The sequence below is a fragment of the Tachypleus tridentatus genome, chromosome 6 (assembly GCF_004210375.1).
Source record: "Tachypleus tridentatus isolate NWPU-2018 chromosome 6, ASM421037v1, whole genome shotgun sequence".
Classification (NCBI taxonomy): domain Eukaryota; kingdom Metazoa; phylum Arthropoda; class Merostomata; order Xiphosura; family Limulidae; genus Tachypleus; species Tachypleus tridentatus.
The window spans coordinates 67,202,049-67,226,580 of NC_134830.1; the positions used below are offsets into that span (position 1 = coordinate 67,202,049).

Genomic DNA, 24,532 nt, shown 5'->3' on the forward strand with positions numbered 1-24,532 from the left:
AGCACAATTTTTCGGATATTATTTATCAAATCGCTCATGGTGTAAACGTACACAAATCAGCATTAACAGTAAGGTATAGTTTAACATTTTAGGTGATATATGTGGTAATTTACTATAAGACCATGAACTATATGGTTGTGATAGTTACAAACTGCATGGACGTTTCTCTGACTGTATGTTTACAAATTTATTTGAAGGTGTAAAATGTATAACCCTACTTATTATATTTCACTTTTCTAACCAGTGTCAGTATTTGATCTGACGGCATTTTACAGATACTTGCATGCACTATGTATTGTCTCGCAGCAACGTAATATTTTTCTGTGGTTATTACAACTCGCATAAACACTGGCCATAGAGCGACTGTTTGTGTTAGTAATAACTAAACGCAGTATTCATACTCCTAGAAAAATATTTAGGAAAAGTAAACATTTTATAAAGAAAAAGGATTTTTCTGACAAGTACTGCATGTGTTTGAGTCGTGTTGATGTAAACTGTAATATTTTTATATATTGAAAGTGGTACCCTTTATTGAAAAATATAGTTTTTAAAAACTCCATTTTTAGTACTATTTTTACAAGTTATGTCAATAAAGATATAATCAAATCTTCATGTAAAGCACGAGAGAAAGTAGTATTCTTGTTTAGTTTGTTTTGAATTTCGCACAAAGCCACTCGAGGACTATCTGCGCTAGCCGTCCTTAATTTAGTAGTGTAAGACTAGAGGAAAGGCAGCTAGTCTTCACCACCCAACGCCAACTCTTGGGTTATTCTTAATGGGATTGACCCTCACATTATAACGCCCCCACGGCTGAACGGTCACGTAAGTTTGGTGGGATGGGGATTCGAACTCAGGACCCTCAAATTATGAGTCGAGTGCCTTAACCACTTGGCCGTACCGGGCCGGTGTTGTTGTAGTAAGGAGAGTACTTTTATTTAAATTTGTGTTCTGTGATAAAGATATGGTTGATACACATATTGTAGGTATTTTTCTAATTGTCTAAATCTTGAATACACAAAATGTGAAATTTTTCTATGAATTTTTATTTGTGGTCATATTTAATAGGTGGTATTACATCGTATTGATCACATCTGATACAAACAAAGATAAGTTTGGTTTGTTTTGTTTTGAATTTTGCGCAAAGCTACTCGAGGGCTATCTGCGCTATCCATCCCTAATTTAGCAGTTTAAGATTTGAGGGAAGGCAGCTAGTCATCACCGTCCACCGCCAACTCTTGGGCTACTGTTTTACCAACGAATAATGGGATTAACCGTAACATATAACGCTCTCACAGCTAAGAGGGCGAGCACGACAAAGATAACATAAATATATATACACGTTACGTCCATTACAGAAGACAGGCGTAATAGGTTTTAGGCTTCATTTGATAGTAAATTTAAACTGCATATGAGATTAACGTAGCTTTATGGCAATATCATATATATGTGTGAAATATTAAAGAAAAAGGCGTTTTAGCAATACAGAAGTACATAATATATCTGGCAGTAGTGTGTATTTAATAATACAGAGAAAGTGTGGTTTAAACTCATAAAACTGGTAAATGTTAATCATGTCACGTTCGAATACCACAGAAGTGGTTTTCCTGGTGGGTCATTGGTTACTTTACAAACTTAGAACACTAAAATTTGGGTTCAATTGAACTTGGTGGACAGTGCACAGATATTCGATTTTGTACCGTTATGATAAAACAAACAAAAAACCCAAATAATGGATGTCTTTATGATGTAATAATATTGAACAGGTTTTCGGTTTAAAATTGATATATTTTAGATTACTATAACTCATAAAGCGAGAATGTACGTTCTGTTAAGTATCAATGTTTGTTTTAACGCTTAATCTATACAATTTTTAAAGTAGTAAATGTTATTTTAAATTCAATATTCTCAGAGTAAAATATCTTTCACAAATTTCACTCAAAGGGGTGAAGGTGGGTGGATAAACATATTACTTTGTCTGAGTGTTGTTTTCCAAACTTGTCAGCTTGCGGTGGATTGAGGGTGAGGGCGTTGCAATGATAGAGATTTTAAAAAGGGAATTAATGAGGCTCTTTCTTTTTTTCTTTTGGTTTGGAAATTGGTTTTAATACTGGTGTTTAAAGAGAGATTAAGTTTCTATTTCTCATTAAATGTGTAAATAATTTGTTGGTTACATTAAGTTGTCTTTACTCTTGATTAAGTAATGCAAGTGTATACTGGTAGAATGTTTTTTTTCTTTTCTGTCAAACAACAAGAGAATGTATTTTTTGAATATCATAACAGTTTATGACAGCATTCACGCATTCCTATAAATTTGAGAAGTTTTATTTATTTTCACCGATTTTAAAACACGTGTAAATGGCTACCAGCATATTTCTAGCGGAACATTATTTCAAAGTGCACACAGCAATTGTTTGTCTAGTCCTTTCGTTAGGTGAGTTGTTAAAAATGTGTGGTGAAAATAATCGTTTAATATGAATTCTAAACCACCTAATTATAAACGCAATATATTAGTTCCTTTTTCCCATAACATTTGTGATATGCTAATAATAGTACAGACTGCGAATATTGTCGTTGTGGATGTTGGCCGAAGTTCAACAATAAAGTATTCACATTGAGCTGAAATCGACTCATTAATGTTAGTACATTTAACGTACAAGTCAAATTACTTGTACAGTTTCACACCTAATTGATCGAATAACTGAATATACGTTGTAACTAACAATGATCTGAATCATTCCCTTTGTATTACACTATACTAATACTAATTAAAACTGACTAACTGCTTATAATTTTAACTAATGTGCCACACTTGAAATTAGTTAAATTTACTAGGTCTTAACGTCATGCATCATGTTCTAATGTACAAATTAAAATATCAAAAATATAACTTAAAACAGCATGACATTGGTGTTTGTTTTATTTCTTTGTACAGCGGCTTGGCATAGTCTGATTGTTAAGGCTCTCGACTCAAAATCTGAATCATGAGTTTAATTCACAGTCATCAAACATGCTCACCTTTTCATCTGTGAAAAGTTATAAAGTTACAATCAATCCCATTATTCGTTGGTAAAAGAGTATCCCAAAAGTTGGTGGTGGGTGGTGCTGACTAGTTGCACTTTCTCTAATCTATCAGTATTAAATTAGGAGTAGCTAGTGCATATAACCCTCGTGTAGTTTTGTGTGAAATTCATAGCAAACAAAGCAGTGTTTGTAGAGCAAAACATTTAATCAAAATTGATTTTTCACTATTTTGAATATGTCCAGATCATTTGTTAAATCACTGTTATGTGTTTTTTTTTCTCATATTTATAACCTTAATTAAATTGAACATAATACCACTGGTTTATAAAACACAAAAAGAGGTTACTGATACTGTTGTTAGTACTATGAATATGCTAACAGGATTGGTTTAAACACCACATCTCAATCTGCATGTTTAACACCAGCAATGTAACAGTGTACACTTGTGAGTGTACATTTTTATTTCAGGTTGGTGTAAAGTGTACGTAAGATATGTTGTAATGATATTACTTATTGTTTTGTTGTGAATTTTATTTTATAAATAATTTCTAACCCTGTATGCCTTTTCTAGATTAATCTACTTTTAAGTTTCTACTTAGTGCAACTGAAGTTGTATGGTTAACATATAATTACTATTTTTTTAGTGTGTGTGTGTGCATGAAATTTAATAGTACATTTCTTTGTTGTGTTTTTCAGAAAAAGAAACAACAGCCAATCCAATGGAACTATTTCAGAACATCCTGCTACATATCGTCAAATCAGTTCCAGTCAAATATTTGACTTCAAGAACATTTTGCTTCGAGACCTTGCCCTCAGCAGGAGTGTGGGTGATCTCCTAGCTGTCAAAATGGCTGAAGTCAGCAATTCATTCAACACTGTATCAGAAATTTGGCCAAATAAAAAAGATGACTATGAACTCGGAGAAATTATTGGTCAGTGTTAACAAATACTTCACTAAAGAACAGTTTTATTTTCAAATTTAATAATATACTTGTCATGTTCTTTCTTCTGTGAATCTCTATTTTTTGACAGTGAAAAAATTTTTAACTATATCATTCAGTTTAATTTTTATTTACATATATGTTCAAATGTGATAATTGTTTCCTGAATTTAACAGTATAATTATAATGTGGAGTAATATTTTGTCAGAATTTTTCAAGGCAAACTAATTTGCATGTAGATACATGTAAGCAACATAGTTTACACCCATGTTATGTTATAAAACCAAGTCATGTAAATTTGAAACCTCTTGGGTTGATGTACAACTAATTTGTTAAGTATAGTTTCTACTGTAAAGATATTTTGAATAACCATCATTTCACTTTGTTTTCAGGGAAGTCCTGAGAATGTTGGTAAAGTTTGATTCTAGATCTTCTTGATAGAATGTTTGGTGCATCAATCATAATATGATCAGCACACATCAAACCACTCAAAGTTCCAATGTAGAAGATATTTAGACCTTCGTGGTAGAATGTTTGGTGTATCAATCACAACATGATCACTGTATCAGTACACATCAAACTACCTAAAGATCCAATGTAGAAGATATTTAGATCTTCATGGTAGAATGTTTGGTGTATTAATCACAACATGATCACTGTATCAGTACACATCAAACTACCTAAAGATCCAATGTAGAAGATATTTAGGTCTTCATGGTAGAATGTTTGGTGTATCAATCACAACATGATCACTGTATCAGTACACATCAAACTACCTAAATATCCAATGTAGAAGATATTTAGATCTTCATGGTAGAATGTTTGGTGTATCAATCACAATGTGATCAGTACACATCAAACTACCTCACGATCCAATATAGAAGATATTATTTTTAACATCCCCTGTGGTTGTGAATTCCAATTACATTGGAGAAACCAATAGATTAACAAAAAATGATAGTTCAGGAGTATAATAGACAATACAAATCTTAAAAATTTAAATATGTCTGCCACACTCTATTATGCTAAAGAATAAGAAGACACAGTGAAATAAAATATACTAAAATAATAGGATATGAATCACACACAAGGATAAAACAGGTAAACGGAGTCATCCAAATCTACCAAACTGATAACACACTTAGTCAATCTAGCATAGAGTTAAGCCAAACTTGGATTATCTTTTTTAAAAGCAATCTAGTAGTTGGTTCATTAAAGTTCAAGACTTTCCATCAAGAAAACCCAAGGTAGAATCTTGGCCAATACTTGTACAGAAATATCCTTTCTTAGGATTTCCTTGCATAAAGATAGCAGCAGATTATCAGCTCAAATTTATGGTAAAAACTAATAAATAATTAGTATTTTAATTTTTACAAAACTTGTATATTAATTAATAATTAGGTTAATTTGATCATCTCAGCTGCAATTCATGATCATATTTTGCCCTAAGAACTCTTATATCCTCGAATCTAATGTTTTGCACAGATGATAACACAACAATTTTAGTATCAGGTTGTCCAGAAATAAGTGTCGGAATTCTCAAGATGTCATTTAGAAGCTGAATATTGAGTAACTTATCGTTGGTTTGTTGATTTAATCTGATATTTGTTGCTTACAAGATGTCTTAATTGTCTGCTGTTTCAGCTGTACTCAGAGTAAGTTTTGTAACCCTCAAGGCAGCATGGACAAGAAAGACTTTTATCTGACTTTCCTCCATGTCTTTAAACTTGGACAAAAAACTACTGAAACTATGTGGAACATCAACCAGGTGTATGGCCATAAATCTGTTACTGAATGTAAAGTTCAGTGTTGGTTCCAAGTATTCCGACATGGAGATGAAATTCTTAAAGACCACAAAGGTCATGGAAGGAAGCCATTCTTAGATGAAAATACATTAAGGGAAGCAGTTAAGACAGACCCTTGCACAACAGCTCGTGAGCTTGCAGAAAAGCTAGGCAAAAACAAATTAAGTATTGCTAACCACCTGAGTGAGATAGGAAAGACAAAAAAGTGGGTTCCACATGAGCTGACTGAAGATCAACAAAATTGGCGTTATGATACCTGTCAAGAATGATGCTCCAAAAATTGAAATAATTAGAAATTGAGGTTCTGTTTCATCCACCTTATTCCCCAGACTTTTCCCCTACCGATTTTCATCTTTTCAAGCACTTTTATAACTTTTTGAACAATAAATGCTTTCAAAACCAAACAGCTGTAGAAGAAGCTTTCAGGGAGTTCATTGACCATAGAAACTCTGATTTATACATCAGGGGCAAAAGTGTGTTAAAGCAAATGGTGCTTATTTTGATTAAAGCATGTTTTACAACACTGGTTTATACTTTTCCAAACTTTGCAGTTCGAAAACAACATTTATTTTTGGACAACTTAATATTTTAAGCTACTGCTGAGCAACTGCTGTATACTTTACTAGGAGCAGGCACTGCTTCTCCTTGTATTGGGTGGATTATCATGATGAGGTGAAGTTACTCAGTCAGTGAGGTATTGGTTTCACAGCAGTAGCCTGAATCAACAGTCTTGGTTTTAACTTTATTTCAAGGGAGAGTTATCAATTATCTATGTGGTATGATTGTGAGTCAGCTGGAGGATGGCCAGTGTATTTTATTTTGACCTTTTGAAGATGAATGATCTATTATGTGTTGGTGGCTTCAGAATGAACCTTTTTTTAAGTAGGAGGGTTATGTGCTTGTTTGAATGAAAGTCTTGGTTGTTAGATTGTCAGTCTCAAAGCAACAGTATAAGGTAGGAGAATGGTTCTGATTACAGTTCCCAGATAAGGAAAGTTTTCTAACAAAATAATTTGTTATAGTGTTTAATGTTATTGTTTGAGTTTTCAGATTGATAATAGGAGTATAACAAATACTGTGCATATTGGCAGGAGAGGATGAAACAGTTTGTGCTCTTCAAGTTACAGTATGTTATTCATAGATTACATGAAAACTTTCAGGATCTGGTATGCTCAGTAGTATAAGTGATTAAAGTATTTGCTTATTTAGCTGAATCACATATTTAAACCACGTTGACCTGGAATATCTTTCTTGAATGACACGATGACTCTTGGGATGTTTAAGAATAGAAGTTGAGTTTTAGATGAAACTTATTTGATTATGTAAAGAGACTTGAGAAAAAATAACGTATAAAGAATAGAATAAGAACATCAAATATTATACTTATATTATAAAATTTTATAAATCAATTACATTTATATTGCTACATACATATCATTAGCTGAAAGCAGGAATAGGTACTAGACTGTTACTTGTTTCAAGATTGAATGAAAGATTAAGATGGAGAGAACTCTAGTACTTTACAACATATACAGTGCTGTTATTTTAAGCAAGTTTGTTCTTGAGACATTCTTGAATCATGATATAAATTATTTTGCCAGTAATTGCCTTGACATCAGAGCAGATATAATACTGTATGAATCAAAGTAAGCTAAACTGAAATGTTAGATCTTCATAAAAAAAATATAAAAAGCATGACAAGCATTGATATTAAATATGAAAAATAAATACAGATATCTTGACTTATAACTCAAGGAATGTGAGGATGGTAAATACATAAACATATAAAAAGAAAGGAAGAGAATGTTAGTATCGTTTGGTGTTGCTTTTGCTGTTTTTTAAAAATAGCTTTTGTAACTGTGTAATTAATTTAAAGCTTTTATTTTATGCAAAGCAAATGTACTTGTTAGTACTAATTAATATACAAACATATATACACTTTTTGTTAGTGTTGAGACTTGATAATATATGAATGAGCACATTGTTAAATGCTATGAAATACACTTCTCTGTTTGTATTAAATTTTATAATGAGTGTTGGTTTGTACAGCAGGAAAAGTTATTTGCTATTAATTCATACAAATTACTTAATGAAGCAGTCTTTGTGCTTATAAATGACATTACTTGATTACTTATATATTATTCATTATTATTCACAATGTTATCTTATTTATAGGAGTTGGAGCAACAGCGTTTGTTCACAGTGCAGTTTGTAAGCCAAGGAATGAAAAGTGTGCCATTAAGAGAATAAACTTGGAAAAGTGGAACACAAGCATGGAGGAACTTCTTGTAAGTTTATTAATATCTTTATCTATTTGTGCACATACAAATGTGTGTGTGTGTCAACCTCTGAAGCTACTTTAATAAATAGTACCCACTGGTTTGCAAACATGATCAAAAATTTTTTTTTAAATCAATTATATATAAGTATCCAGAAATTAATTCTGATTTGAAGGACTATTAGTAAGACTTGGTGTTACACACTTAAATGTTAATAACAAAACTTTATTTACAACATCTCTAAAATTTTCTTTAAAGGTCATGTGTGATTTCCTTTAACTACATGTTATATATAACCAATTTGAAGCTACTATTTTTATTGTACTTGAGAAAAAGAGAACACACCAAAATGTTGAAATACATTTTGATAGTCTAAAAATAATATATTGATTCATACTAGAAGCTGTATATCAATTTTCATTTGTTTTTAAATTCTTATATTAAGCATATTAAGTCTATGATGGCACACAATGCTTTAGTAGAAAAAACATTATAATCTAGTAGCCAAACTACTGTATATAATAAGAAAATCTTCTTTAATTCTAAGCTGTTACGAAAAATAAATTTTTGTATAAAAATTACTAATTTGTACAGTACATGCAACTTTATTTTAAAAAACAAAGTTATGGAATTGTTTATCACACAGGATTTTACCAAATAAAACATTTGATAACTAACTGTTCAAAGGTGATACTTTACTTTTTAAAGTAATTTCAAGACATTGAAATGTCAAGGACCTTTTGAACATACAAACAGTAACTTTATTAGCTCCTTTAACCTTATTACTTTATAGCTGACATAGTTTGATAAAATAATAAGTATAGAATTCTTCATATTCATATTCTTCTGTTATGTAAATAACTCTGTCTTAATATAGTCAGTATATACATAAACTTTATTTACACAAAAACTATCTTTAATTATGAACAGTTATAACAAATCTCAAATCTTTTCTATTTCATTGTTCTTTATTTTACTGATTTCATTCATTTCTGTTGCTAATATACATTCTATATGTAATTTTTAGCTGTTAAAATTTATATTGTGAAAAGGAATAAATGTTATTATTTGTGATGTAAACTAACATACATTGTGCTAGCTTAAACAAATAAGTAGAAAAATTTGTATAATTTATATATATGTAATGATTTTATAAAATATATAATGCATGATTATTGCATTTTTATGAATAAATGTTTAATGACTTCTGACTAATGTTTTATTTAATTATGTATTCCAGGTCATAATTTATCAAATGGAGTTATTATCTTTATAATCAAATGAAGAATGACAATTATTTTGTTTGTTTGTATTAACTTTCCTTTAATTTAAAAACAGAGGAGCTACAAAAATATGTATTCAATTTATTAGAGATTTTGAACTGTCACTTATGAAATTGCACTAGTTGTTGAGTTTTTTTTTCATTTGTTTTTAACATTATACCATTTTCCCTAGTTTGCATAGTTACTGGTGCCACTATTAGTGTATATGTGCCTAGTGGGAGACTGGAAATATTGCATGTAAACAATCCATTCTCAGTAGTAGTCTACAGTATGTCAGTATTTTTTTTGTGTACCACATGTATATAAGAAAATATTTTTTTTAGACAGAAGTAGTGTTTTGGTAAATGTTGGTGGTCTTGTAGATAAATAAGGGAGGAAGAATTTAGGTAGCACTTGGAGTTAATTAGGCAAGTGGATATTTACAGTTTAAATATGTTTAGTGGCTACAGAACACTTCAAGAAAGATTTCTTTTTTCTCACATTTGTGGAGATAGAAATGTTTATGAATTCAGGATAGAGAGCAGCACAATCTAAGTAACATCATAACAAAATTATCATAATTATCACCATAATTTATAATTTATTAGAAGATCATGAAAATACCCCAGTGGGGTACCCAAAGTATTGTAAATTGAACCATTTATGCATGCACTCTCAAAAAAGATCTGTTTATATTTTTATTACCATTTTTTAACTGTTTAAATCCATGATATTTTGCTTGGTCTGCTGAAAGTGTTTTCTTGATGTTCCAAAAAATTATTGTCATAATTTATGGAATTTCCAGACTATTTATAAAATAATATAATAACATGGTTCAGATAAGTTTACAGCCAAAGAAATGTTAATATTAACTATATAAATGGTTCAGTTTACAATACTTTAGGTACCCCAATGGCTCAGCAGTATGTCTGAAATCTTATAACATTAAAAGTTAGGCTGCAGTACCAATAGTGGGTACAGCAGAGATAGCCCGTTATGTAGCTTTGTGTTTGACAACAAACAGTTATTTTGGGCTTATCATATTCAGTTTAAAAATATTCAATGTGAAGGCAGCACTTAATATTTTAACAAAATATTAACATAGTTTAGAACAGTGAGATTATTATTATACTTCCCTCTTTTAGTATTGGTTAATCTACATATCAGATATGAATCTTTAATTATTGCATTTATTTTGTGCCTAGAAAGAAATCCAGGCCATGAGTGCGTGCCATCACGAAAATGTTGTGAGATATTATACATCTTTCGTTGTGAAGGAAGAACTGTGGTTAGTGATTAAACTTCTTGGAGGAGGTAACTGTATTCTATTATTTTGGTGTATATCTTCTAGAAGTTAGCATTGCCAAAAATTTCATATTGCAATAGATTGTGATATTTGTAAGTTTATTGTAATATAAATGTTGCACTGGAAGATACACAGTTTTCAAATGTTCTCACAGTTATTTCAAGTATTAAAAGAAACCAGAAATTTTCTCAATTGCACAATAATTATATTTTTATTTAAATAAAACAGCAGTTATAGATAAATGTAAGCCATGTATATAGCGTTTTAGTACTTTTTAGTTATGATCCAACAAATCGTAATTTTAATAATTATGTCTGTGTCTCAGATCTTTAAAACACTGAAAAACTAAGACTTGTTTATGTCATTAACCAGTTTTGTGGATAAGTAAACTATATTATGATATTATTTCACTGTTCAATACACCGTTTAATTCAAATGTGGCTATGTGCATGTGGTTTGTTATTGGTGTTATGATCTCTTGGAAACAGCTAATGGCTCCTACTGTTATTTATTGTTTTGTTAATATAAGTGTTTCTGCTACAATGGGTACAAAATCCTGCAATAGAACTATAGAACAAAAATGTGGGAAAAAAAAAAAGCTTGGAAGTTGAAACTGTGGAGAAAATTAACTCAATTTTTTGTTGGACATGAACACTGCGGAGGAAATTATGGTAGAAATAATTTTATTTCACATTTTTAAAATTTTAATTTCACCATATGTTGATGATTCTATACACATTTGAAAATGAAGTATACTGTTAGTGTAAGGAAACTGAGACATAAATTATGAAAGTTTTACCAAATATAACTTTTGATATTCAGTTAGGAGATTCTATAGGTCATGCAAATGAAATATGGAAATTGAGAGTTGAATGAAGTATTTTTACTCTTAACATGAAAAAAAAATCACTTTTCACTCAGTGAAGGATTCAAAATGCACAATGAAACCTTTAGTTAAATATTTATTTAAAAAAATGTACAGCAAAATTTTAATGCTTTTTAAAGTTTGTCATATTTTGTAAAGATACACTTAGTAAAGAAATTAAAGTATATGTAGTTTCACAGTTTGAGGTTTGGCCAAGGTAACTGATGCCACTTTAATAAAAAAAAAATTGGCAAACTTTCTTCTACACAATAATTACAGGAGTTACATTCTTCTAAAAGTCATTAAAATTAAATGTCTAGAGGTTGTTTTTTCAGCATAACATTGAGCTGAAGTAGCTGAAGTTAAAAATCAGTTCTGAGAAAATGTACTAAAATAATGCTAAGTACATTGCATTTAATAAAGAGGAAACAGAGAAACCAAATAGAAATTCAAAGAGGTGAAGATAGGACTCATAAATTAGTTCTCTATTTAGGGCATACAAATCACAGATTTCTAATTAATTTTATTCCAAAAGTGTTGCAGGACTTACACATTTATATAATTGCATTTCTGGAGCTATTTTTATTTGATCATACGAGTAGTTTTTATAAACTACTTTTTTTTTACAGGACTATGTTTTTTTCTATATGCTGTTGAAGAACTCAGTCTGATTGGTGTTTTTGAGATATTAGTATTGGTGAAGTGTAGGCTAGTGGTTAGAGTGCCAGAGTGTGATCTGACGTTCTGTGGTTCATGCCTCTTTGGTACAATAATTAATGATTGAATTCCAAATTATTTGAACAGTCTTATCTTGATACTTTTTTTATTAGTTCATAGTTTTTATTATTTTAAAATGTGAGACAATTTTATGGTGTTTCCAATACCTTGAAGAAAATCTGATCAAGTAATTTCAACTCTACCTTTTGAATTATTTTAATTTTCAGTTAATATGATTCAAAACATAAGATTATTCAATTGTAGCTTTCCATATGAAATGAAAAAGGGACATACACTATTTTTATTATATAATTAATTTCAAGCTAATTTAGCTAATGAGGATTCATATGGCTACTCTTATATTCATTACAGATATTTTTCTTATTTTACTACTAGTTTAATTTTTAAAATTTTGTCTATCACCAAATCCAGTTTTGCCTTTATATTTCTATATTTTATATAATGTTAGTGATTGGAAGAAGGTGTTTGTATATCATAGGTTGGTTTTAGAAAATTTTAAAATTAGCGCTCTTGAAAAGTAATGACCGTCCAATGATACATGCTTAGTTTTCCTCTTAATGTTGGCTCAGCATGGCCAGGTGGTTAAGACATTCGACTCATAATCGGAGGGTTGTGGGTTCAACTTGCCATCACATCAAACATGCTAAGCCTTTCATTCGTGGGGCATTATAATGTGATGGTCAATCCCACTATTCGTTGGTAGAAGAGTAGTCCATGAGTTGGCAGTGTGTGGTGATGACTAGCTGCCTTCCCTCTAGTCTTACACTGCTAAATTATGGACAGCTAGTGCAGATTGCCCTTGTGTAGCTTTGTGCAAAATTCAAAACAAATCAAACCTTGTAATGTTACCATATGGCATTTAATTACAATTATAAAAGTTTATTTTGATTCTCTTATTAATAATATTTTATAAAAATGTTTATAAATTGTATAACAACTTAAGTTACTGTAATTGGTATTGATATTTTGCAGACAATAAAGCTGATATACCTGATGTAAAAATGATTATTGTAAAAAGCTAAATAGGCAGGACTAAATTATTTTATTTTAAATAAAGTGACATTTTCAAATCAAAAATAACTTTGTTAATTTTATTTTGCCATATATGACCTAATGGTTAGTAAGTATTGACTCTGAATTTCAGGTTTCATGTTTTTTTTTATGCATTTATTGCCACTGAAAATGTGGTATATCAGTGATGGACAAATCTCACTATTCAATTAGACACGAGTAGCCCAAGAGTTGGTGGTTGATGTTGTTGACTAACTGCAAGTTTGTGATTAGACACAGTTGTGTGTAGCTTTACAACAAATTATAACTTAAAATTAGCTTACAGATGTAAAAATAAATTGTAGTTCTTATCAATTTTATTAAAAGATAAAACATTTTTTGTATTTAAAGGGTCACTTTTAGATATCATTCGTCACAAGGCGAGAAGAGAAGATTGTAGTCGTGGAGTATTTGATGAAGCCACCATAGCAACAGTACTGAAAGAAGTTGCCAAGGGATTAGAATATTTCCACAACAATGGACAGATTCACAGGTGTGATACGTAGTAAAGTTTCTTCACTGTGACTGAAATAACAAGCTCTCTTTATAAATTTTAATAATCTACAACATTAACTATAATATAATTTTAGGAAACAAACACATTTATTTACAGAGATTGTTACTGATATGAGAATTTTTTATATTTAGAACACTGCACAATTTTGCTGTCAAGTAATTGTTACTAGACTTTTCATTGCACAAAATCATAAATATTTGTTGTCATTTTAGTGAGTCCTCTAGTGGCTATGTGGTAAATCTGAAAGTTTATAACATTAAAAATCACAAATAGCCCATTGTGTAGCTCTGTGCTTAACAACAACTGAACAAAACAAACCTTTATGTAACCAAATAACTTATATTTCCAATCTCTTGTAAAGAGTAATGGGTTCTGACACTGACTTATCATGAGAGATTTTGCTATTTCTATATATCAAGAAATAATTTGTTGATGCTGAGAATATTGTTAAGAAAATCATTCTTTGCAGATCATAAGAAATGTAGTATTCTATTAGAATGTGTTTTTATTCTAACTTGAGTAATCAATATGTAAGTGTATTTTTAATGATAGGTATATCTGAAGAATAAGCAACTGTTTTGAACTGACCTTTACATCAAGTACTTCACTTCCATTTGTTTGAACATCCTTTCCTTCATTAACTCAGAATAGGCATTGTAACTTCATCTGGTACATATTGTAATTTAATTAATAAATTTTAGTTAGCTTTTACTTATTACAACAAAAACATCTTAACCTTTCAGTTTGGGGCTGTTGGTGCATTGAAAGGGTGATAATCAAATTCCATTATTTAGAGTAACCCAAGAATTGGCAGTAGGTGGTGTTACACTAGCTGTCTTCTCTCTAGTGTATTATTTCAAAATTACTGTTAACCGATACAGATATTTTTTACATGAAACTAAACAAGTAAACAGATATAAAATTTTTATTTTTGGAGTGTACCTATTATCTTTTTTTTTTTCCATTGTCACCTTTTAACTGTCACAAATTAAACAGTATATAAATGAAATATTGCAAATTGTTTAAGAGAATTAAAAAAAATCTATCTCTACAAGTTATGTTTTTGTTAACCTTAAAGAAGTTTAAGAAGTCTTGTTTATAATTCAATTAATGGTTTTGCATACCATCAGTAAATGTTTCTGATGATTTGTTTTCATTTTATGGGATTGGTATAATTTTTTTGTTTTTCAGAGATATAAAAGCTGGTAATATTTTGCTTGGAGAGGATGGAACAGTACAAATTGCAGGTAATGTATATGCTTACATATATGTGTGCTGCTGTACATACACACAAAAATGAATTTTTGTGTTTTGTGTCTGGCAGAGACTATAAAATTTAACAGGAAAACATTTTTGTTTAACAAAGTATTATTTAAATAACTGATTAATGTTAGTATTGCATCATTAAAGATGTTGAGGAGAAATAGCGTTATAAATTATTTATTTTAAATAATTACATAATAGATATTCTTATAAATGAATTATGTCAACAGGAGTGGTGAGCAAATTATGGGAATAGTTTTTAATTCATTAATTCAGCTAGAAGCATTTTGTTTCACTGACACCTTTTGAGAAAAACCTATGAAAAATGTGTTTTCTGCATTATGTATGATATTAAATGCTTAAAGAGTTATATAGGGATGTTACACAAATATTTTCTATGATTAATAAAAATTAATGTAATTCATGTTAATATAAAATTAGTATTATATTTATCTTAATATAATTTTTAGCTATTTTCTATCCTGAGTATCTTGTCATTGTTTATTTTGAACTAAAAATAACTTTGTTTTATTTAAAACTGCAATGTTGTAAGAATTATTTCTGGTTAATGTACTAAAGATAAAAACTATTTATATTTTTTTCTGTTTTGAGATATGGTTTTGTTAGATTTTATAAGCTAGAAATTTCATTTAATACAGATAGTATTGTTTATTATAGTGACTAAGTAGCCAGTAACACTGACTGTATGAAGATTATTCTTTTACTGTAAAAGATTGTCAGTACTTGGCTTTTAAAATGAAGTCCTTTTACATATGTGAATACTAACAGACTTTAAATAAACTGTTAGTAAGTGCAAAATTTAATTATTTTTGTCAGTTAGTAATTTGAAAAGGACTGTGACTTTTAACCTTATACTTTGAGTTCAGTAGAACATATTTTATTTTAGAATAATGATTAGCAAAGTTTGTAGGTAATATTATTTTTATTGCTTTTAAGAACATAAAAAAACTTTTACATTTTTTTTCTTTACAGATTTTGGAGTTAGTTCATGGCTTGCTACTGGAGGAGATTTATCAAGACAAAAAGCTCGCCATACCTTTGTTGGAACTCCATGCTGGATGGCCCCTGAAGTCATGGAACAGGTATTATTTTGAAAAAAAAAAATTTTTTTTCTTAATTATGTATAAAGATCGTGTAGCTGACATTTTTCTGTACTTTTTCCACATTTTACACTGATAGATTATAAAAATGTAACAGAACTCATTCCATAGATAGCAGAAACTGCATACAATTTTTTATCAGAAATACAGTTTAATTAGTGATAAACATCGTTTCAAGAGGGGATTTATTTATGCATGTTTGTAATATATAATAATTACCAAATAATAAAAGATAATTCATTTTAAAGTCAACTTTTTATAAGATCAGCAAAACATTGAAGCTATAAAAGTATACAATATTTAGAACAACTTTACAGAAATATTTTAATATGACTAAAGGAAAGATAGTTATTATTTAATTACTGGCTGCTCTAAAAGTGGTAGTTACATGTTATTCATGTATTTAACCATATTTATTCTGTTCAGGTAACTGGATATGATTTCAAGGCAGATATCTGGAGTTTTGGAATAACTGCAATTGAATTAGTGACAGGAACAGCTCCTTACCACAAATTTCCTGCTATGAAGGTAAACCAACATTAACAACATTGATTATTATTTACTAACTTAAAAAACCTTAAAAGTGTGTATTGTGTTCATGGAGTTTTGAATTTTGTTTCTTTAGAAAGTGGTTTTATGATCAAGTGAATTAAAGTTTCAAAAGTAATTATTTTATCATGCAAATGATGACAGTTTTACATTAAGAAGAGTGTATTCAAAATATCAGAATTTCTTATGTTTGTTTTTGAATTTTGAGCAAAACTACACGAGGGCTATCTGCACCAGTTGTCCCTAATTTAGCAGTGTAAGACTAGAGAGAAGGCAGTTAGTCATTACCACCCACTGCCAACTTTTGGGCCACTCTTTTACCAATGAATAGTGGGATTGGCCATCATATTATAAAACCACCAAGACTGAAAGGGTTAGCATGTTTGGTGCGAGGGGGATTCAAACCCAAGACCTTCAGGTTATGAGTTGAATGCCTTAACTCAACCGACCATGCTGGGCCACTTGTTATGTGTAGACAGTATCATTATTTACTGGATGGTTTTCAGATTAAAAATACTTATGAAGATAAGTTATTTACAAATAAAAAATTTAGTGAAAATATTTTTCAAATAAATTCTTGAATCTTTGGGTAGTTCAGTGTTCAGCTCACTGGCTTTGTTAGTAAGATGTTCTAGACTCAATATTTAGTATTTTAAAATAATATAATTAAATTGTTAAAACTTGCATATTTAACAGAAAAACCTTTTGAAGTTTACAACTTCCAAGAAATACAATACCATAGTTGCCTGAGTATAATGCAATATAAGGTTAAGTTAAAAATATATATATTTTTACACCTTAGTCATACAAAATGTATTAAATAGTTTCTAAATACAGTAAACAACTATCAATTTATTAAACATTTTTGGCAATCTTTCATTAACATTTTTTTGTATATCAATCTTACAAAGGTTACTGAAAAATTTATATATGGTAATACACTAAGCTAATTATTAATCTTCAAATAAATCTTTGTCACACTAGAATTGTCTCTGCCATCAGAGAAGCTTCCTTGAACACTTGCTTCATCCTCTTCTGATTCCTACAGCATGCCATCATTCATCATTATACTGGATAAGCAACCTTTTTTTTAAAATGTTTTAAGGATGATTTAATGATTTTCAGTGGTAAATTTTAGTAAAATGCCTAACAAAACTGAACATGCATGATTTTTATGGGCAGTCAGTTTTTTGGGAGGTAATTGGAAGAAAAGTATACATTATATTTGGACTAAAATATTAATTAATTTGTATACAATATTTATTAATAGTTTAGTTCAGCTATTGAAATAGTTTACACAAATGTTAACAATCACTAGAAGCCTTATAATCTGTAAACTTATAAAATACACGAGTGCCAACTTGTTACAAAGATTGTTGTGGATAACAAAGAAACCTACTCTCACAATATAGTAAGGCATCTATCAACCAAATTTATATTACACTAGGACTAAAGGATATTCAACAAATACATATCATTACAGTGCATTTTATAATGATAAGAAACTGTATAAAACAAAAATACAATTAAATATGAAGTGATGTAAAGTTTTCTGTGAGTATATACTTTGCTGTTGTATGACTTGCAAGCATGCACGTGTTTAAAAAGAAATTGAAAAGATGTGATTATAAGCTACGTTGAGTCTTGAAAAAATGTTTGGTGAATATATAATTAAAAAAATCAACACTTAAGATTTTATCTCGCTCTATCTTCAGGTATTAATGCTAACCCTACAGAATGAGCCTCCAACTCTTGAAACAGGAGCAAAATCCAAAGATCAGTATAAGCGATATGGGAAGTCTATTAGAAAAATGATAAGTGAATGTTTACAGAAAGATCCATCAAAAAGGTAACCTGAACACTTCTCAAAACATGAAAAATTCATGTTTCATGGTTTTATATATTTTAAGTAAGTGAGGGTAATATTAATCTGTTTTATCACAAACCATGTTTAATATACCAATATCTGTTTCAGCAAAGAAGACACTAGATTGTTGAACTGAGTAATAAATTTGATTAATCAATATAATTGATTATCTGTGAGAATCATTTAGTGTCACATAAACAACTGATTAATTGAAGTTGTAATTAAATAGATTAATGCCATAAAAATAATCAGCTAATAGAAAATTAATGCACACAAAAGTGAGAAAATGTTTCAAAGGCTGGGTGTATGGTAGTGCTATAGTTAACTATAAGGTCCCTGACATACAGAACTTGGTTAAAATTCGAAATTTAATGTATTTGATTTTATATTCATATGGAAAAGCTTTACAACTTGTAAACCTGACCCTTAGTGCTTGTCAGTGTTTGGACCTTTGGTAAATTTTCACTCTAGTTACAGCCATGTGTGTGTGTGTGTGTGTAGTTAAACAATTTTCAAATAAACTTGTACATTCAGAAGTATTAAGATAAATATTAGGATTTGTTGGGTATAAATCAGTAAAAAATGTTGTTTTATTGAAGTTACATTTCTATACATTTTCTGTTAGATACAACATAGATAAACATGAGTTCTAGTGTGATATCTTAAAGTTAGTTAAACTATAGGCTTAAAAATTATATAGTGTTGGCTGTATTTGTAAAGTCAAAGATATTGTGCAGAAAACATTTCACTAAGACACACAGAAACACATTTTTACATTTGGTTCAGTACTAAAGTAGACTGTTAATATCAGATTTTACTACATGCAGTAATACTGTTGTCAACATAAAAGTAAAAACCCAAAATATTTTTTTGTAATAAAATATATTATTTTTTTCATTACCATTGTAAAACAGACATAGTGGCAAGTTGCATGATTTTGTGTTATATTTGAAAAAAATTAAGAGTAATACTTGAAACTTAAAATAGTTCAACATTTTAGTCTAAATATGAAAATTACAAATTTCTTACATTATAAAAATAAAAAATAAAAATGTGTTTTAACCTATTACTGCATGCGAGACAATGTTTAGAAAATTCTTAATTATATAACTTTATTAAAGGCACCATCAGTGCAGAATGTAGCAAGAAATTAACTATTCTTTTTATAGTTTTATTGCAATAGTTTTGTATTTTTTATTATAACAAGCTTGAACTTATTTCATTGTTTTTTTGAGTAATGTTTTGGTGTAGAAGGTGTTGGAGTAACATGTACTCTATTATTGCTAACTCCTTAAACCTGAGTGGATGTTGCCAGTGTTTGGTCAAAAGTCCTGATTTACCCATTGAATGGTGACAATGCCTGAAAACATTTGTCTTTTTGGTTGAAAATTAACCAAAACATTCTTATTATTCATCTTGTACAAATGAACCAGAAGTTCCTTGAAACATTTGTTCTAAAACAAACTTTAGATCAAAGGTAGACTGCATAAAAATATAGTGTTTAAAGAGTTAAATGACCACACTTTGAGTAATATATCTTTGTACATGTACTTGTGTTCCAGTTTAAAAATTATTATTGTAAGGGCTCAACAGTTCTTGTGAGATCTAACATTAAATGAAAATCAGAGCTCAAAAAACATGTCACTTTTTTGTCATCAGAATAATAACATGTTGAGCTGAGTAGTAACCTATGTTCATTAAACCAACCAACTAATGATATAAAAAATAAACAACACATTGAAAGAGAAGAAAGGATGACTTTTAAAACAAAACCAATTTAATTAACAAAAAGAATAAATTTCACCCCTGTTTTCATTTAAAATGAAAATAATTAGTTAACTTTAGTATTTTGTTTTCATCACATAGTTTAATTTTCCTGGAAGATTTTAAGGGTTGCGTAACACGTTTTTGTTTCTTTATTGTTGATTTACTTCTTTTCAGACCAACTGCAACAGAACTTCTAAAACATTCTTTCTTCAAAAAAGCTAAGGTAAATGTTTTTATAATTTTTTTTAATGTCAAAGATAACATTTTACAACCAGAGACTTGTTTATTTTACCTATAAGAAGCTTTTGGGAGTTTGTTAATACAATAAAAACTTCATTACTCTGAATGCATTTCTAATGAAGTAGTTTCTTTGGATTATTGAGATATTTAGATAGTCAGATTGGTCATTTTGTGCACAAATAATGCAATTAATTGATAGATGTAAGGGTGAAAATTAGTGATAGCAGGTTGTAATTGGAAAACAAATTTATCAGTCTAATACTTTGTCATAAAAAAAGGTACAAGTTACATAATTAAAGTCACATATCATCATTTTCATATAGTATTAAGACTTGCTTTTGGATTATTATTATTATTTTTTGTTGTATAATCACACATCAGACTTTTAATTATATTTCTTTGCATCTATATTTTTAGCACTGTGACTTGACTGCAACATAAATCACTCTTATGATCTCGTGATATCTGTTATAGTTTATGCAAACATCCTTACTGTCAAGATCCTTCTTAGAAAAATTTACATAGATTAGCACTTAGTATGAGTGCAGGTGTTTTGTGGTTAGTATTTATCATCTTCCAATGATGGAACTGCAAAATATGGGCTTTCTTGCATAGAAGGTAATTGTGCACCCTACATGTTATCCACATAATTGTAGTTGTAATTCTGACTGATTTTATCCCTCTTCTGCTTTGGTCTCCCTGTAATTGCATGAGCTGTGATGGTTATGTATGTGTATGCCACTGTTGTCATCTTTCCTGTTCTAATTGGCCCCTAATTTGACTCTCATGCAGATGTATGCACTATTGATTGAGTTCCTCCTTGTGGAGTGTAGTTAATATGAAAAAAACATCCAGATTATTCATATCTGGACTAAAAAGTTTCATTATAGATCATTGTATCCCTGCACAGATGACTTACACATTGATCAACTAAACTATATTAGTATTTCTAAGTCCTGGTGGTAACTGCCAGAATGTTTTCCTTGCATGATAGATTTTATTGTAAGGAAATGTTGTGTACACAGTTTTTAAAGGAAGCTAACAGGCTACTGAAAGATTACCTAGATTAAGTTAACTTAGACAAAGTATGTATATATATATATATGTAAACGTTTTTTCTTTTGAAACTGAACTTGTCTTTATAACATTAAAATTTACAATGTTGCATAGTGAAACCATTCCTACTGATTATATTTGGAAACAGTTATAAATGTGAGAATGATACCATTAAAGAGAGAGAGGAAATTTCAAATATTTACTAAAAGGAGGAATTAGACTTTAGGACGAGTTGCATAAATAGGTTTCATGAAGTTTGTGATTGAATAATATTTTAGTAACTGTTATTGTCCTCTACACCTTTTATATACAAACACTAAATTTTACTAGCTTTAATGTCGATGAGGCTGTCAATAACCATGAGAATATAGTCAAGGAGAATTTATTACTAACATTTGACACAAACTAGGGATTCTTAAGTCTTCTGCTCATTACCAAAAGAAGGGCAGCTTTTGGCCTTATCACTGTTAGAATTTCTTTAAACAAGGTACATGATATTCTGACAAAAAATGTTATACTTGAGCTATTATCTATTATAGGCTTACTAAGCTTTGTGTCATAACTGCACTTGAAAAGTTTTGTTAAACATTTCAAATATAATAATATCTAATATAAATGTTGAATGAGTTTAAACTGTTACCTTTCAAAAGTTTTACAAAAGATTTTCTGGATCTGCCTAAAGCTGTATTTTAATTTTGTTGAGATATGATTGTAAAGTTATTAGATTTGTATAAAAACAAAGATAAGCGAGTTGTTAACCTTGTAAAAGAAAGCAAAAACTGTTCAAGGTTTTTAATATCACGGTGAAGGAGTAGCTAACTAATGTGGAATTCCATTATGTTAATATTTAAAGAAAAAGTATTGGAATTCCAGTAGTTATCTTTTTGCTAATGTTTATGCTAAAGAAATGATACAGAATATATGACATATAATACTTGGACAGTCTTAGGATCTCTAGAGTATAATACTTGTGGGAACAAATTCCAAAGTACATATTTTATTAATAGCATATTTAAGAAACTAGTATAACTTATCTAAAAATAATTTTAAACATGCTATTTTAAACTTAAGTACAAAGGTATTATAGCATTTATTTCAAAATTGCTTCTTATGTTATGTTGTGTAATTTTTGTTCATTTAAGTTAACTTGTAAGAATAATAGTAAACCTAAATATCTGCTGTAATGTGATGGATACAGAAATGGTACATGTTAAAGGTTAAACATAATACAAGATGGATGTATTGTGTAGTGTTTAAGCTTCTAAATCCTTTTATTATTTTGAAGTGGTTTTATCTTTGCAGGTTTTTTTTTAGATATAAATTGCAGCAGAGTATTTTAATGCAACACTAAGAGCTTATTAATTGCTGAAGCCAAAAGAATATCAATGGTTTAAAAATAGCAAATGTAGTTCAAAACAAATGTTTGAGTTGTTTACTACTTAGTTATTAAAAATAGTAAATATTTTATGTATGTAGGTGCCTCATGATTACATATTTAATACTTTTAGGACAAAAGCTACTTGGTGGAAACTTTGGTCATGAATGGTCCAAGCCAAGAAGAAAGAGCGGAAAAGGTATTAGAGTGAACAAATACCTAATGAAGTTTGTATCTGTAGTGCTGTGTAAAAGTGTTAGGACAGAGTCTAAAATTAGATTTCAGGCTACTTTCAAAGAATAAGGGAAGGTAATCACAGGTGAAACATTAACATTGTATTATTCTTCATGTGTAGAACAACAGAAACTCAGTGGAAGTGCTTCCATTCAGCAAACAATTAATATTTTGCATATCCACCTTTTTCTTTAATAACTGAAGACATTCTTTAGGCATTGTTGCAATATATTTAATCAAAGTATCCTTTATATTTTACTCTAAATATCTGTAATACACTTCCATAAAGCTTCTTTAAATGTAACCTTTTATTTGTCAAGTTTTTAATCTATCAAATCCCAGATCTGCTCTATTGGGTTTTTATCAGGGCTCTGTGGGGGCCATTGTATCATTTGAATACAGCCATCAGCTTCTTTCCGTAATAATTAATTTCCACATAGGTTGGATGGGTGTTTGGGCTTATTTTCTTGATAGCAGAATCCTTTATCAATAATATACAAACCACTGGGTATACCATAACAGATCAGTCATTATCTGGTGGCATTTGTGCTGGTCCATTATTCCATCTATTTTGCAAATATCTCCTCTTTCCTCAGCAGAAAAAAACAAAAACAAATCATCACACTACCTCCCCCATGCTTCATAGTAAATGCTAGGCATTGATGTAAGTATCTTTCACCTTTCTTCTGCTGGATGTACAACCTATGCTTTGAACCAAATATTTCAAACTTGGACTCATCCATACATAACATCCTTTTGAAATCATCAGTACTCCAGTTTTGTGGTTTTAACAAGTAATAGTCTCTTGACAATATTTGGAGATCAAAGTAAAAGTTTTACTAGTACACACAACATATTCCATTCTCATTGGGTCTTCTTGATACTGTAGATCTGGGAACTTTTCTGTCATTTAATACATGGTCATTTAATCTCATGCTTTAGATCAGTGGCAGTCTTTCTTCTGTCTTGAAAGTTGCATAAATGAAGATACTTGATATCTTTTTCATTGAGCTTAAGTGTTCTGCCTCTTTTTATTGTATTTTCAAATTTATCTATTTTAGTCATAATTTAGAGTGTGCTTGACTGTGTGTGGGGAGCACTTCAAGTTTGAAGTAATTTTTCAGAGAGTCCATTCAGCATTGTGTAAAACTTTTATGCAAACTCTTGGTTATACTGGCAATTCCCTATGCTTTTTGGGCTGTGGCATGACAACAAATATTAATATATAGTGTTAAACACTGTGTTTATCAAGGTTTATTTGTGAAATGCTATTAAA

At 29.7% G+C, this 24,532-nt stretch overlaps 1 protein-coding gene across 3 annotated transcripts in view; it reads left to right on the forward strand.

Annotated features, from left to right (window-relative positions):
• The window catches only part of LOC143252727 (serine/threonine-protein kinase OSR1-like), a 70,824-nt gene that overhangs the window by 27,282 nt on the left and 19,010 nt on the right, over nt 1-24,532 (forward strand). For 2 of the 3 annotated variants that reach the window (XM_076505304.1, XM_076505305.1), the window contains exons 2-11: nt 3,718-3,953; nt 7,943-8,055; nt 10,514-10,622; nt 13,619-13,760; nt 14,976-15,031; nt 16,041-16,150; nt 16,595-16,696; nt 18,433-18,566; nt 20,526-20,574; nt 23,156-23,221. In XM_076505304.1, the coding sequence (XP_076361419.1) occupies nt 3,718-3,953; nt 7,943-8,055; nt 10,514-10,622; nt 13,619-13,760; nt 14,976-15,031; nt 16,041-16,150; nt 16,595-16,696; nt 18,433-18,566; nt 20,526-20,574; nt 23,156-23,221 (1,117 nt within the window). Of the gene's footprint in view, nt 1-3,717; nt 3,954-7,942; nt 8,056-10,513; nt 10,623-13,618; nt 13,761-14,975; nt 15,032-16,040; nt 16,151-16,594; nt 16,697-18,432; nt 18,567-20,525; nt 20,575-23,155; nt 23,222-24,532 lie in introns of those variants that run through there. The other variant, XM_076505306.1, reaches the window with a different exon arrangement.